Below are 17,049 nucleotides of genomic sequence, written 5' to 3'. Positions count from 1 at the left end.
TAAGCGCTTCAAAAGAAAGTGTCAAAAGCAAAAGGGACTTTGACAAGCTGATACTTGAGCTGCACAATCACTTCAACATCTACTCACTGCTGAAACCTCACGTGGAAAAGAACCAGTACTTCTAAGCAGCTGTTAGGGTCCTCATTCATTCATAAATCTGGAGGAGTTTGGATTGATTAGATTAAATATGAGTTAATAAAGAACTTTTGAGTCTTTCTGCATGTGCATTAGCAGCTGTCCATTCTGTGGATGTGTATTCTAACAAATCAAATTCATGATGTTTGCCTGGATATACAGGGAAATCAGATTTACTTTGATCCGTGTGTTCTCATCCTCAGCAAAACTAAACCTCTTACCTGCAGCGTGATACTGTATATTACTAAAGCTTAACCAGTTAAAGCTACAGCTGGTGACTTTTCTGTATTTACTGACACTCAGTGTGTTTACATGGACAGTTTAATTCCCTTTTCATTCAGAATAAAGTTCATTCCTATTTAAAGTGATCTTGTAAACACCTAATTGAATGAAAATGGCCAATGCGATTGAAAATTCAATCCGATGTAAGGGGCTGGAATATTCCGTTTCTAATCCCGAATGAAAGAATTCCTTGCCCTTCTGGCGTGATATAGCGTGCACAGCAACGGGCTGAGATAGAGCAGTCGGACTCGTCGCCACAGCACGGTCTTCTATCTCCCTTCTTCGACCTTCTACCTCCCTTCTCCTCCTCAACAGACGAAGCATTAGCAGAACAAGGTTGTTGTCGTACTGCTGCTTCAAGAATATAAGCAAAACAAGCCCGAAAAAGGCACTAAGAACGGCGTCGTCAAGCATCTTGTTATCCGGAGCGAGGACTACAGTGTTTTCTTCCGGTAAACATAAACACGTAACATCCGCCCCGCCCCCTATCCAATCAGAAACCTTCCCTGCCCCAAACCTTGCGCAGACCTGAATACAGGTGATTAAACTGATCTCCCGTGTAAACCCTCATTCAGAATGAATATTTCCCATGTGAACTACCTGGAAAGACTTTAATTCTGAATGATTTCATTCAGATTTATTTCATTCTGAATGAGAAGCCATCATGTAACCATAGCCACCACTGTCGTTATATCCAGACATGTATATGAGACAGTCATTTCTCACCCCAAATGCTTTCAGAAACATATTTTAGTGTACTGTTTAGCTGTTAAATGAGAAAGGATGCGTTCCGAATCGCATACTTTTCCTTTTAACTTTTAGTAGGTACTGCAGCTGCCCTTATAAAGTATGTACTGTTGCAGTATGCACATAATCAGGACATACTACTTCCTCGTAACATCATGCCCTGAACTTTGACCCTGTTGCTTTTATATCCGTAACCTTGGAGAGAAACAAACGCTTCTAACCAAGTTCGGAGATAGACAATAGATCAACCCTGAGAGCTCTGCTGTTGTTACTTACATTACATCAGCAGTTCTCTGTCAGTTATTTTCATAGTGATGTCCTTTTGTTGTTTGTGATATTTATGATTATTTTGCTCACTTAAACAATTAATATTCCTATTATTACTATTCAACTGGTCACCGGCTACTTGAATGTGTTGTCATCCGTCATTCCAACTTCTCAGCTGTCATTTGTTAGCAGGTCAGTCGACGTATCTTCCACTGTGCAGAGGATTGTGGGTCAGAATAGCCAGAAAAGCATGCTGGCTGCATACTGCAAAATCTGACCCGATACAGCAGAACATACTGGTATTTTTGTCACATTGAATTTGACATACTAAATCTTTTTCTGGCATACTATATAGTATGGGAGTATGGGTGTTGAACGCACAGGAAGTTTGCTCTCGCTCATGGGCAGAGCTTTGTTTTGGCTTGTTTTCAAAATGGCTGCCAATGACATTAGCAGTGATGGACATGGTTAACAGCTGGATTAGAGACACCTCAGCTCTGATTGGTTGTTTTCCTTCAGCTGCTGTGGATTCTAGCAAATGCCAGTAGAAGCACTACAAGGAGGAGGACAGACATGTTTTTATCATGGACCGTCTCGTGTAGTTTTGTCTATCTGTAGTGACAGTTTCAGCAAATATGGCAAGAAGTAAACTTTCTGAAAGTCACCAGCTACTCTTTCACCAACTTACCATGTGACTTCTCTGTTCAGGCACTGTTTACAACCCCCCAAAAATAAGTGTTCAGTCACACAGTAGTTTGCGTCTCTGCAATCAGCTCAACATGTTTCTGTTTAAGGCCAGTGTCAACGGCTGCTGTCTGGTTAAAAGCTGCTCATCGTGTCTGGAAAGAGCTCCAATTGCCACTAAATCCACACAAAGTTAAGACCACTGAGATAATGTTCAACAGTACTGTGTTGGCCTTTCACAAGATCCAGTAAAAAGTGGGCCAAGGTCGTATTTGCTGCAGAGAGCACTTGAATGATAGCAGAGCTAATATACAGTAAGGTACAGTAGACCGTGCTGCTGGACGGCTGAAGGTTGGTCCATCTCTTATATATATATATATATATATATATATTCATTTGTAGTCTGTGTAACTGGAAAATTACAAGATGAAGTCTTTATAGCAGAGTCAGGCTCTGGTTTGTAACGTTTAATTATCTCAAACATTAGCAAATATAAGAGTACAATGTTTATTTGTGTTGTGATGGATTAGTTTGTGCATTTGTGTCAAGCTCTCAGACAAGATTACATAAATGTATTATGTAAATGTTTTTGTTTTTAACGTTTTTAGTTAGCGACTGACTGAGATAACATAATTATAATTATTAAATCCTCTGCATCATTAAACCTATTGAAGACTGACGTGTGTTCATGTCACGCTTTAGAGATTTTAATGTGTTTCCGTAAGCTAATAAAAAACTTTCCCAACTTTTCTGACCGCACAAGAGGAAGAACTAAGCACCTCCATCTCATTAGAGCGCTGCGTACCTCCACATGAAATGAAAACCGCTGCTGCATGGGTCACACAGAAAAAAGGGCGACAGTTCAAAGGAAACAGATAAACAGCGTTGATGTGCACCCTTGTTCTCGAAACACAAGGTTACCTTGGTCTATTTCTTCAAAGTGACTGTCAGTGAAAGGGTGACAGGTTTAATTAAGGGGTATTGGCTATGTGCTGCCAACAGAGAGCCTCTGCACAGAAAAAAACAACCCTTTGTGAGCCTCAGCTCTAGGGAAGTCTCGGTGCAGGCTGAAGATCAGACAAAGGGTGCCATCGATAGTGGCACTTTCACATTGACAGTACCAGGGGGTGAACAGGGGCTGATTTGGGCTAATGGTAATTGTGACCTTTTTGCTGGAAGCCACTAAACGGCTCCTTTTCAAGTAGCTATTTGATCCTCTCATTCAATTATCTGAGATGCATCCTTCCAGGTGAAAGTCAAGCGTCTTGGTGCGAGTCGCTGTTTGTATGCCCAGCTTGAAGCTGCGCTTTTGTTAGGAGATGAGCGTTGTCGATATCAGACAGTCAGAACTTTCTGCTGCATTACTTTCATTGGAGGAAGCATGACAAGAATATTTGTGCTGGGGTTGCGCCGACTGTGAAATTCTAGGCCAATACCAATGTTTGTTTTTTGTTGTTGTTTATTTTGTTTTTATTGTTATTTATTTCCCCTTTTCTGCCAGGAAAACAAAGAAATTAATAACAAAGTGTTCTAAAGACATTAATTGGAAGTGCATCAATTCAGTGCGACACATTTATGGAAAAAAAAACAACTTTTAAATAACCTTCTTTCACATTAAAAACATTTTTAATTAACTCTATTTTATATTGTTGTGAAAACATCGACAAATACCTCCAAATCGCCAAAAACTACATTTTACAAGATTACACGGCTAATGTTAACTACCTCTCCTCCTGCTGATGTCAACACAAATTTGTTGTTCACAATGTAGCATTATCAGGGGAACAATAAGCATTAAAAGTGAGTTTACATCAGGGGTGTGCCATAGCATCTCGTTCACAACCGTAGCAGCATATTTTTTAATATCATAATTCATATTCCCAATATTGGACTTGTTGACATCAAGCTGAACTATTAATATTGTAACAGAATCTGAGTCTCACTCTGAGCAGAGATGGGCAAAAATACATCAAAATGTATTTTGATATGTGTATATGAATGTATCAAAATAAAATACATGTATTTTGTATTTTCAAATACAGAAAATACTTTTTTTCTTTTTTCTTTTAAGCAGCGACCCGCAGCTCTATAGGTCACTCTGTCTGTCTGCCGGTCGGTTGGCCGGTCAGTCCACAAAGCTCACACAGCTCATGAATAACTCAAAAAGTCCTTGACCAAAAATGCTCAAAATTTACATGCTGCAATGAGAGCCCATGAGTAACTGCACTGTAACTGATTCAGATTTAGATTCAATTTTATTGATCCCACGTGAGGCAATTCATTTGCAGCATACTCATCCCAAGCATCAACCACAACAACATACAATTTCCTATGTTATGCACAGTCCAGTAAAACAGAGCACTCGGTCATTGAAGGGCACATTGAATGGTCCAAGTTTAAAAAAAAACATATAGATAAAAATATTTAAAGAAAAAACAAGAAGTAAAATATATTGTTACATCCCATATTATAAGAAGTATTTTGAGTATTTTAAATAAAAAATTTCTCCACTCAAAAGTATTTTGTTACAAATTACATTTGCTTTTTATCGGCCTTATCAAATACAAATTACAAAATACTCAAATGTAATTGAAACATGTATTTTAAATACAAGTAATAGAAATACTGCCCATCCCTGACTCTGAGTTACTGTTGTTGTTCACAAACTAAAGAAATAAAAGATCATTTTTATTTAGCTTTTACTGAATATTTGAAGAAAACTGCAAAACTATATTACTTACTTTGTTGCAATTCAGTTTACTTAAATCAATAAAATATATATATATTAATGTATTTGTCATTTCGCCAAGAAAATCGTTATTACAAAAATACCCTGAAATATCGTGATATTATTTTGGGCCATATCGCCCACCACCTTTCTCCCAATGATGTCTTAGTCTGTTCTTCTTAAACTTGTTTTCGATTGCCCCCAACAGTATGATGGGATGCTGTTTGGGCTTATTTATACTCCCTTGACATACCACAATAATTACGTCCATTTCAGACTTTGTAAACGTCACTGCTGTCATACCGTCCTTTGTGTTGGCAAAGAGGGCCGGATTAAATTTCAGACGACAAAAAAAGAGACGACAGTGGAGGAGGCCGTTATAATGTACCTTGTAGATTGGTGATGGTTTGTGAGGCCATTAAATACATCGCAACATGTAGACGGAGAGTTCTTTGTCATCTTCTACACCACAATTACACCACACTGCCCCCATGATCTCCACTGTACTGCTCCACTTCGTCCATATCTGTAAGCTTTCAGAAAATGTGCACGAATATAGATGAAATCATCGCAGAAGGCTCCATTCATGTCTGTATCCATACAGAGAAACATCGACCACTGCCATCAGTGGATGTCATCTTAATTGCCAATAGACTGATGGCAGTCACCAAGGCGAATATCAGCTGAAACTGATGTTCATCCAGTGAATCAATGCATCCCTAATTTGTGCAGAGCTTGACATGAGTTGTTGTGAATGACTGATGTAACCCCTCTTTGATCAACCCCCATTGGTTTCTGCTCTTTTCTTCTGAACCAGGTCTGGAGGAGTGGGCAAACAATCGTGGCAAGGCACCGCCAGCACGAACAACCAAGGGAGTGTACAGAGATCAGCCATACACCAGATATTGAACTGTTTATACAACCCGCACCTGAGTCCTCATGGCTGTTTCAACCCAAGTAATGGATTTTTTATGGACGCTCCCACCTTTTTAGAATTGAAAACTAAAACCGCAAAATAACACAAATGAAACAGCGATAGTGAGTAAAAAAAAACAAACTGATTTCCAAAAAGAAAAAAAAATGGCCTCCCCCTGATTATAAAAACATACTCCCACTGGGTAAAAATGTGTAAAGCAATTTAGGTAATCTATCCTTTCCTCCAGGAGAAATCGACTGGACGTTGAGATTAAGACTCCATAGCATATTAAGTTTCTCTCTCAGCTATGTGGTGGTGAAGAATGACATTGTACCGAGCTATTTTACTTGGTAATGATTAGAGAATCACTATGCTGTCGTACAATGTTTCTACACAGCTGCCAGTGCAGCTTAATTTATCACCCTCTATTCTTCAAACCCTGAACTGCGTGGTTGATCACTTTAAAATGTAGTAGCTTAGTTCTAGGAAAGTGCAGTACTGTAGATATTTTTTCTGAGGGGTAATTGGTGAAAATTGTGTCCCTTGTAAATTTCCAAACTGAATAAGAGAAAAGTCATACTGTATACATATTGTTTTTGCTGTTTCCTCCTTTTTGTAAAATAATAGTTCTTTAGTGTTAAAGGGCTTATAAAAGCATGGTGTGCAACTGTGGATATTGTCAGCTGTTTTATTCTGAAAAGCCTATGTAGTTGTGTTCATGATTATTCCCCCTAAAACATCAACACATCTATAAATAGCCGCTCATACTTTGTGTACACCGAACAGCCAGAGCTGCAAATCAATCCGGGAGCTTTTTAATTTTTGTGATTTTTCTTTTTCTGTTTTTTTTTAGATGCTCTAAATAAGTAATTTTGATGTCATTTATTGATTTTAATACCAGATACTTTTCTGACTTTGTAGGCATAATAATCAATTTTAAGATCCTCAGTCACATGCTGGTGAATTGGTAATCATTTCCATCTAGAGATTTGTTCAACTATAATGATTTTGAGCTTATGTAAGCCCTTTAATATTTTTTCTTCTTTGTTGATGCTGAATAAACATTTTGAAAGAAAACCCTTGTGTTCGAGAGAATAATTATGGACTCATAAATAAGACTTATAATTTAAACTAACAAAAACCCAAATGAAAAAGCTCGAGTTTGGATGGAAGCTTGTACTGAATTAAAACATGATGTCATAACTAAGTGAAAAACAAGATAAATCATATGTTCTGGCATAAAATCCAAAGTGGGATTACCAAAAATACTGACAAACAGTTCAAACTGCAAATGGAAGTAGTTTGTGACCTTGTAGACGACCTTGGTAATCTGATAAGAACGGTTTCCCATTTGTATTTGAACGTCATGTGATGCATTTTGTCGGAAATCTCCCCGACTGAGATTTAGAGGATTTAGCGATAACGACATCGGCACTCTTGAAACCCTACCCGCTCTGTTTGTTCTTATAATTCGATGTGAGGCAAACGCTGATCAAGTCAAGCATCATCAGTAAACACACATTAACTCTCTGAGTGTTTACCCTGACAGAGACGGCTCGTAGCGCTGCATGAAAGCCTCCTTGACCTCTAGGCCATGTTCAGTCCAGCACAGGGGTGGGGGATTGCTCTCTCTTCTTGTTTTGCTCTTTCTGTTCTCCTTCGGTCATGTGACCCTCTCCCAGTCGTTTAAAGAGCCTGCCTTTGCCCCGTCCATTAAAGAGACTCTAAATGACCCCCAGCTGACCTCCGCAGAGAGAGGATGGCAGTAGCTGTTTAAAAAGACCTCCGTCCCACAAGGTAAACAACCTGACCCAGTTTAACCTCTCCCCTAACGTAGTTGAACATAAACCCTCTCTAAACTTCAATGTAATATGTTTTCCTGTCTCTGTTAAGACCGTAATCTAGACACAAAGCTGGGAATAATTAGATATCTGTAACAAACAAACTGTAAAAATTATGATAAATAGCAGTAATATGTCAACGAACTGTGTAGTGAAATAACTTTATCCTAAGACTTTGATAAAATATATCCTCTGTTAATAATTGAACCATAAAATATGATGTGTCTTGGCAGTTGTTTCATAATATTAGTTGTAAAATATGTTGTGAACTTGCATGATCATAGTGTTTTTTATATTCCTTTCTAGGTCGATGTCCCGGCTAGCCCAGGCCATCCGTCCAAGTATCTCACTGGTGCTAAAGGTATGCTGTTTTATTTATGTGTCAGATGTTTCAGATGCATATTAACATTAAACATGTACTGAAAATATGGGGTTATGTAAGGGTCAAAAAAAGGCTGGGTCTGCCAACCTTCAGGAGTTCTTGAAAAGGTTCCCAGAAGTCTGCAAAACAGTTTCACAGTTCTTTCTATTATTAATTGAGGCATGTCAGTGGCGTGTGGACCGTTTGAGTACATGTAAACATAATAACACGTACCTTTTCTGTGCCAGCTTTCAAGAGCGAGGCGGCAGGTTGCGTTTGAGTTTGCTAAGCAACCTTGACAATCACCATATCATAGTCTATGGACCTGAAATCCTGAGTGCGGAGCTGATCTTTGTCTAGGCGCTTTTTGTGTGACGGCCTATCGTCCGTGGGACAGATGTAAAGCTCTGGCAGCTCTGCACCAAAATGTTTAAATTCTCCTCCATATTTATCACAAACTGATATTTACGGAAGAAGAAAAAGATTTCTGTCGGCTGTGATTGGTTGTTCCTCATCACAAGACAGTTGAACTCAAGATGCAGGTGTCGCACCCTGAAAAATAGACGCTCAGGAGTGTATGCATACCCTGATGGCATCACTCTGGCGTTTCAGTGTGCCTGCTGCATGTCTACATAAAAAAACAGTGAATTTGAGGGCGCGAAAAATGTGGCAGGTTGGATCTGGCAACCTTTCCAAATTCTTAAAAAGTGAGACAAAAGAGGTAACAGCTTGATTTCATTTCTCAGGTATTAAGAGGTAATGATCTTAACTATGCAGTATAAGCAGTTAAATTAGGATGATTTTGTGAATTTAAACATTACACTTGCACTTTAATTATGGAATTATGGGGTTTAATAAGGGTCAAAAAAGGTTTGATTAAAAGGTCTGATCTACCAACCCTTGGGATTCTTGAAAACGTTCCAAGAAGTCAAACATGGTCTTTAGCTTAAGTGAAAAGTTCTTGCATTTGTAATAGAGACATGTTACGTGTCTAGCGTCTATGACAGTTTTGTACATGGTGATATATTAAATCTCAAATGAGAGTCAAATATTATTTGAGCTTCAAGGTTGGATGTGGGGACCCTTCGGGATTCTTGAAAAGGTCACAAGACTAAATGGGCAATGGCTCAATTACGGTGTTCTATCAGTTATTAAAGAGATGTATGATCAAACATATTGATCTGAATAATGCAGTATAAGTAGTTTAATAAGGATATCTGTGATGATTTTGTGTAGTTGGGCAATATATCGTCGTAGGTTTTGTATACAGTAATATCATAAGTGTTGTGTTTTCCTGGTTTTAAAGGCTGCAGTTTAGTAAAATGATGTAATTGTTTGACCTTACCAGACTCTTCTAGCTGTTCTATTATTTGCCTTTACCCCTCCAGCCATTATAGCCACATGACTGATGATTATTTATCAGTTTATCAGTGTTAAGCATCAGTAATCAAACCTAAAACATAGTCGCAATATTGATACCAAGGTGTTTGGTCAAAAGAATTGTGATATTTGATTTTCTCCATATCATGCAGCTCTTATTTTGTGCTTGTAAAGAAGGAAAAAACACTGAAACCACAAGTACAGATATGATTTTGACTGGATGACCCTTCCAAATTGTTCCGAAGGTTCCATTATGGCTACAGAAAAATATTCATGCATATATGTGATGATACGTATGGATCTAAACCAGGCAGTAACAAAAGAATTCCTCCAGGTGAAGGAGGGTGACCCTCAGAGAAAGTCTTAAATGATATTCCAACCTGTTTAGATGTCAATTTGAAAACCCTTAGAAAGTACAAAATGAAAGATCCTGCAGAGGACACCGCGTTATCATGATATCAAATATTAATGTGACTTTGAGGCAACCTGATGTTCTCTTGATGGATGGTTAATGTTGAAAATATTTTCCGGGAGCTTGTGAAATCCCTCAGAATTGCCCCTAGTTTGCAGGCGCGACCCTCAGCTCTGCTGTTATACCCTTCCACAATCCCCTCAAGGGGATTCCTGTCCCGCCGGACTCCCTGCCTCACTTTGTACCTATGCAATTAGTGTATGAGAGCGCTCTGTGTCATCTGACCCACAACGGGGTCCCTGTTGCTGCACTTTGAAAATGACACCCTGCTCTTGTATTAAGTGGAGAAATGTAATGCCTGACTGGTTGCATCAGCCAAAAAAAAACTTGAAATGCGGATACCAGGATGTGACAAAAGGACAGTCCTGGAAATGTCCTTAGCTTTGCTTTTTCTTTTTCTTCTAAGCTAATACTGTTTGTCCTCTCTTCTTCTTCTCTCTCTTAATAGACTTGACAAACCGCACACAAGCTTCCATCAAACATTCAAGCCCACACAGTGACAAAACAAATCCCGAAAAGGCCGTCCCACTTCACAAAGGATCGCCCTCCCTTTGACCAAACAGTGGACACATTTTCACAGTCTGGACCGAGGTGACTCCTGCGGGGGATGAGATGGACCGACCTGTTGAGACGCAGGAAATGGGGGGGAAAAGATAATGCATGTATCGCACATCGTCATTCTCGGGAGGAAGGGAGGGACGGAGGAAACCCGTGAGGCAAATGGAGTTCCTCATCCTCTGGGACGATCTGTCGGAGAATATTTCCTTCAGAGCCTCTGCGGCTCTGTATACATTTTACATACACACAGGAGTGCTCTGAACTGACTCTGAACCTGCCCTGTGTCTTTCTTAATTTAGACTGTTGTGGAGAGGATGTGTCGACCACTCACATTAGACAACGCCTACCAGGGAGGAAGAGTAAATAAATAATGCAAATAATGCTAAGGTATGACATCATACTTCCAGCAAAGACACGTCTAATTTCATATTGTCATGCTCATTAACCTATATCCCATCCACTCCAGTGAATAAATAATTCACAAAGTGCCTTATTGTTGCATTGTTATGACAGCTTTAGATGTTTACTCCGCTGCCTGAGTTAAAATATGGGGCAGTGCACGAGAATAAGTAGCTTTTTTTCTTATTATAGGCTGTTTTTCGGTTTTCTACGTGCATCACCACGACGCTGGAAAACACCAGCAGCAGCCACACACAAGAGTACAGTCTATTCCAGATGTATTGCTTAATCAGAATCGACTTCAGTGGATATTACAATTCCAAAATAGCTTTCTATCGGATAGAGAGCTTCATTCTGTCTTGTGCATAAGTCCAGATAGGCTGATCCGTATTCCACACAGTTGTATGTCCTCAGTGGCAGACAATAGTTTTCCATTAGGGGAAGTGATTCTCTCCGGAGCCTCGGGCCAAGCCTCAGACAATAACACGGCGACCTAAAGCTTGCATCTCAGGCTCCCGGAGTCGACTCTCATCACCTCTGGGTGCTGATTCCCCCTCTGAGGTGGCTTAGCACGACAGGCTTATCTGAAGTGAGCTTGTCCGAGTTAATAAAGTAAGAGCAGCTTATTTGATTATGAATGCATACAAAGGAGGATCTTGTGATCTGTCACTGGGAGACAAGTCCATTTCAACACGGGAGGACAGATCGATGGGTACAGGGACCACTGGAGGTGTTTTAAAAAGGCGTTGGAGGATATGGAGCAAAATTAAAATAGCTTAAAGGCCCCAAACTGAATATTTTCTTTTACTTTCATACTATGATCGATGACGCCCTACATGAACACATGAGGTTCTGCCAGACTTTGAGCAGTTTGGTTCTTTAAATTGAGGATTTGTCTTCGTCCTTTTCTTTCCTCACTGATTTTAATTGGGCAGTCTGTTGGAAAAATGTGATGTCATGTATTTTTGTCACATCTGATCAGACCACACCCACTACTTTTTTTTGTTTGGGTGGGAAACTGTAAGCAATACATGCCGAGACTTAGATAAACAGAGAGACAGCTATAACCTGACTGTGCCCAGTGTTAAAAATATTCACCAACAGGCACCTCAGATGCTCACTAATAGTGCAGCAATGTATTTGTTTCGACCATACAACTGCTTAAGTGTATAAAAAAGAATTTGTCAATATACAGGGATTATGTGTCGGACTGTTTCTTGGCCTGGACCAGAATCTTCTGTTCAAAGTGTCCACTGATTTGGTTGAACTGTTGTTTTTATGCTTGTTCTTACGTTGTTTTTCACTTATTAAGAAAACTAATTAATATAAGGTGTTAATAATTGAGCCTAAGGGGTGTTGGTACACAGATTTTGTTACATAGTTCATTACTTAGCTTCTTTGGTCATGAACATAATAGTATTACAAGATTTGAAATTGAAAAGTTTTCAGCAGCTTTAATGTTTGTAATTATGTGAAAATTATTCTAATGACAGGATTTTGTTTGAAAATAAGAGACTGCAGATACAGTTCATGTGTTTATGTGATGTTTCCAGACCATCTTTTTCTCATTGTCCCTGGGTAGAATTTGTGGAGGGGTAGGAAGTAGAGGTAATGACACAGCGATCTAAATGAGTCAGTGGTCAACGATCCAATACCATAGTTGCAAAGTGAGAACATAAACACATATTGTCATCCTTAAGATCAAATCAAATTTTATTTATGTAGCACATTTAATACAAAGTAATCTCAATGTGTAATCTCACGTGTGAATAAAAACAAATTCAGCTACGCCTTCATTTTGAAACTCCCATGGCACATCTGTGTCACCATTTCCATTCAGACGCAGCTCTTTGCCAAACATTCAAACAGTGCAAGCGGCCCAGCACCACACAGACAATGGTATGCAGCCAAGAAAAATAAAATGAGGATACTTACTGATATTGTCTAGTATTGATCGCAGGCCCCTTAATTCAGTCGAATCAAAATCGTATTATTTACATATATTTACATCATCGTGTTATTTACAGCCCTAACAGGACGTGTTTGTGTCTTTTTTTTTAACTGCAACTTGGACACCAAAATCAGAAATTTCAGACTCAATGAGTTAGTTATTTATAGACACACACAAATAAAATATTTGGGTCTGAAAAATATACAAAAAAAATAATATACAATAAACCCATTAGTTAAAACATGGGGTAATACAAATGGGTAATACAAGGTAGAACACATAACCACATAGAGCCCCATCATTCAGTCGAGGTTTGCTGCTGCTCCAGTAGCTTCAGACACTCATGTAATATGTTTACCGTAAAACTTGTATTAGCAACACAGGCTATTATTTGCTTAAAGGGATAGTGCACCCAAAAATGAAAATTCAGCCATTATCTACTCACCCATATGCCGAGGGAGGCTCAGGTGAAGTTTTAGAGTCCTCACAACACTTGAGGAGATCCAAGGGGAGAGGAGGTAGCAACACAACTCCACCTAATGGAGGCTGACGGCGCCCCAGATTCAAACGTCCAAAAACACATAATTGAAACCACAAAATATCTCCATACTGCTCGTCCATAGTGATCCAAGTGTCCTGAAGCCCCGACATAAAAAGTTGTTTGGAAAAACCTCATTTGAACTCTGTTTTCTCTGAACCAGAGCCTCCCTCGGCATGAGAGTGAGTAGATAATGGCTGAATTTTCATTTTTGGGTGCACTATCCTTTGAAATCACTGAAGTCAACAGGCCTATATTAGGGACAGGCCTTTAACTCCTTTTACATAACCATTGCTCAGCAAAGATGGAAAGCACAATCAAATTGCTTATTTCATCCACTGTGAATATTACTCATATAAAAAATAGGCTATTAATTATGTGTTATGTTATGATACTCGTGAACAATCTGGTTTTATTCATCCAAATAACATCTATAATATTAAACTGCTTGGCAACCAGACCAGGCATCTGATTGAGACAAACGTTTATTTGTCAAAATGTGTAGCTTCACTGGGTTAGTAGAAGAGACTGAGCGTTTAATTGAAGTTTTACAGTAAATTCTTTTATCAGTGTCCACAAAGAGTGAACTCAGCTCAGTGGAGTCTCGTCCATGTCTCTCACAGATATCCTGAATACGACGGCACACGAGTATCAGTCATTTGGTAGATCTTTAATTTCCTTACCTTAAAAGCAAACACAGGAACTTTCAATATTGCGTCCCTGCATATAACTGAGTAACGGTCACTTATTATCTGTTCTTTGTCTTGGGCTCAGAAATACATTTTAAAAAGCAGTAGCTTTTTGATTCTGTGAAGTGTTCTCATCCACTCGTGCTCCTCTTAATCATGTTCAGGATCTAAAATGGCCGCCTCCTGCCTTTTGTTCTGTAATTAACTGGAGGGCTCTTAATCTTCCTGAGATTAAAACCCCCTGATCAATGTTGAAGTGTCCTTCTGTCTCCTCACTAATGTGACCGCGGGTCAACGTGTGTCGTCTGCTAAGTGGAAACTCAGATTGTGTGGGATCGATCATAGCAGGCTTTAAGTGAACAGAGGTTAACATTAGCAATAATACAGAGAATGTACCACCATTGTGTCAATATCTGCAGTTACAATATGCCCCATAAACTTTACTTTATCTGGGAATTTTTTGGGGGATTTGTATTTTATTCGAAGCTTAGAACAAGAGGTGACAGACAAAGGATCGACATCAGGGACAACAACACGTATTGGAAAAATATCAAGGTTCAAAAACGAGAAAAATAAGTCATGGGTAAAGACAAAAGTGACACACTGGGCGAGAGCAGGAGCACACGAACGCAAACAATGCCAGAAAATCTTTCATTAAACATATAAATGCTTGGTAGGGAGAAGAAGACAAACAGGAACAAGACTGAAAAATCTTTTTTTTAATACATGTGTGAAAAGTCAGTCTGTATTCTGCTGTATATACATTTTACATCATGGTTCTGTTTTATTTTCATGTGCTGTTATGTGCTTAGAAATAAATACTACATGTTAGTAATGTCCCTATACTGCTAATAAAGTTTTCCTCTTGGTGATAAAAAAAATACTCCTTTGTCAGACATGTTGTGACTGTGCAGCGTCGACTACAATGCGAAGCTCCTCTCGCTTTGATACCGCACTTCAAAGTCAGTATATGATCACCGCAGTGTGTCATGTTTGGAAACAAATCATAAAGGCAATTTCACTGTCCCGACTGTTGAGGATTGACACTCTGTAATGAAGTCTGAACTAAATATAGTTTTAATAACTCTGAGGGGGGGATGCTCATGGTGAGTTTTGGCAGTTGGTGTGTTTTTCTAACTTCAACTCCCCCCACACCACTGCAGGCATATTGTTTACCTTGATACGCCCTTGAAATAATAGTTGCAGATCAAATAAGTTTGTGTTGGAGAGGCTGTCTCAGTCTCCAACCTTTTAAATATTGTATGTTCCCCTCCGCTGCTGCTGTGGATACATCTCTCTCCTCATGTAAATGCTGCTGTTCTTTATTCTTTCAGCTTTTTTTCCCCCTCTATTCCTCCCTCCGCTTCCATCCTTCAGGCCGTTCCACTTTGAAGTTATTTCTCAGCTGTGTGAAATTTGAGATTAAAGTCCATCTGTTCATGCACACCCCCCCCCCCTCCCCAACACACACACACACACACACACACACACACACACACACACACACACACACACACACATCAATACATACACAGATATAAACAAAAACAAAACCAGACAAAAAGCGCCTGTTGTTTTTAACAGGTCAAAGGCAGCCGTTAATAGGATTGAGCTACAAATTGTTAACGGGCCAGTTGAGCGAGCGCTTTCAGCCTCACTGGATCATTTACACCTGACACAGGCCACTGCAGACAATGAATTTCTTATCTAATTTTTTATTTATTCATCAGTGCAGGAAAAAAAGCGCCAGGGGCAGACTCTTTTAAGGGACTGTGGAGTCCTCCGGGCTCATAAAGGTGTGCCTGTGTGTGCAGCACAAACAAATGTCCTCCCTTTTTTATTTTTCTTTCAGATGAGAATAGCAACACACTGTATTCCCACCCAATAAACCCAGTGTGAAGCTGCAGCAGGTCTGTTGGCTTTTCCTCTGGTCAGCCCAGTTAATAAACTGATGCTCTCTGATGATATTCAGTCCCACCTCTACTGTATTGTTCGCTTTTCATTCCAGCTGCAGCAGCAGCAGCAGCGAGGGAGAGCCCCTCAGCGTAAATATTCTCTGTAAACCAACAGCGCTAGCAGGGCCGGGAGATTAAAACAATTGTTTATGCTCTCAGTGCATACGGGGAGATATAAGCAATATAAGCAGACAGAGTGCTCGGAATGAAATAACACAGAAATTATGCTATCATATTGCAGGCTCAATATGAGGAGACTCGTCGGGTAAGAGGATGCAAAGACACCATCAAGAGGAAAGTTAAAAGCCCATCACCTATGCTGTTTACCTTAACACCTATTTCCACTCATGGAACATTGACCTTCTAAATGACATTTGCCTCCTGTTAAGCTGAGCGTGTTTGGCATTTAAATTGTCCTTACTCAGGCACTACACCTTAACTCTGCCCAGGAACATGGTAAATAATGGAGGGAGGAATCGATGCGCTGCCCTCTGATTCGAGAGGGAAAGTCTGATTACACTTCACAATGCTTTAATTGTGGTGTATTAACTTCTACTGCATATTAACCTTGGTGAAAAATTGCAAATGGGATATGATAGGCTGAACAGACAGTGTACTTATAGAGGTGCAACAGCGTCAGTAATGACAGAGTACAAATGTAATGCACTAAATGGTTACTTTGGATGTACAGTAAAACTCCTGCAGAACTATATGACCGCAGCTCCCGCTGTTATTGGCAAAGTCATGCTGTGATGTTCCTCATTCATTCTGAAGGTGATAAATAATTAGAGCGAGTAGTTTAATGCGAGCCAAGGAGTTGATTACAGGGAGGTTGCTGCTCTAGGCGGGAGAGCAGGTCATCCATTAATCGGTTGGTGGTTCCACCCTCCTGCTCCTCCTGTCTACATGTTGAAGTGTCCTTGAGCAAGATACGGAATTCCAGATTGCCCCCTGAACTGCCAGGACAAGATCTTGCGTGGCAGTGTGTGAATGTTTGAATAAGGCCATGTTAACACCTGACATTAACATGTGTCCTGGGTGATCGGATCATAGGTGGACAGCTCAGTAAGCACAGGTGTGAATGCAGCAAACGCATCCTTAATGCGTCTTGACAGCCGATTGGTCAGACCTCATTCTGGGCCACAC

General features: G+C 39.7%; 2 protein-coding genes across 3 annotated transcripts in view; one reads left to right on the top strand and one right to left on the bottom strand.

The window, feature by feature from the left end:
* khdrbs3 (KH domain containing, RNA binding, signal transduction associated 3) overlaps nt 1-11,549 on the top strand; it is a 176,240-nt gene extending 164,691 nt beyond the window's left edge. The window contains exons 9-11 of one of the 2 annotated variants that reach the window (XR_007451470.1): nt 5,661-5,800; nt 7,907-7,961; nt 10,262-11,549. Coding sequence is in view for 1 of the 2 variants with exons in the window: in XM_049602111.1 (XP_049458068.1) it covers nt 5,661-5,752 (92 nt within the window). In the remaining variant the exon portion in view is untranslated. Of the gene's footprint in view, nt 1-5,660; nt 6,771-7,906; nt 7,962-10,261 lie in introns of those variants that run through there. The other variant, XM_049602111.1, reaches the window with a different exon arrangement.
* Nucleotides 1-17,049, bottom strand: part of fam135b (family with sequence similarity 135 member B) — a 675,785-nt gene that overhangs the window by 406,796 nt on the left and 251,940 nt on the right. The window lies entirely within an intron of this gene.

The sequence above is a fragment of the Epinephelus fuscoguttatus genome, linkage group LG17 (assembly GCF_011397635.1).
Source record: "Epinephelus fuscoguttatus linkage group LG17, E.fuscoguttatus.final_Chr_v1".
Classification (NCBI taxonomy): domain Eukaryota; kingdom Metazoa; phylum Chordata; class Actinopteri; order Perciformes; family Serranidae; genus Epinephelus; species Epinephelus fuscoguttatus.
Note: the sequence above shows the minus strand (reverse complement) of the source record. Positions and strands in the feature narration are given on the sequence as shown.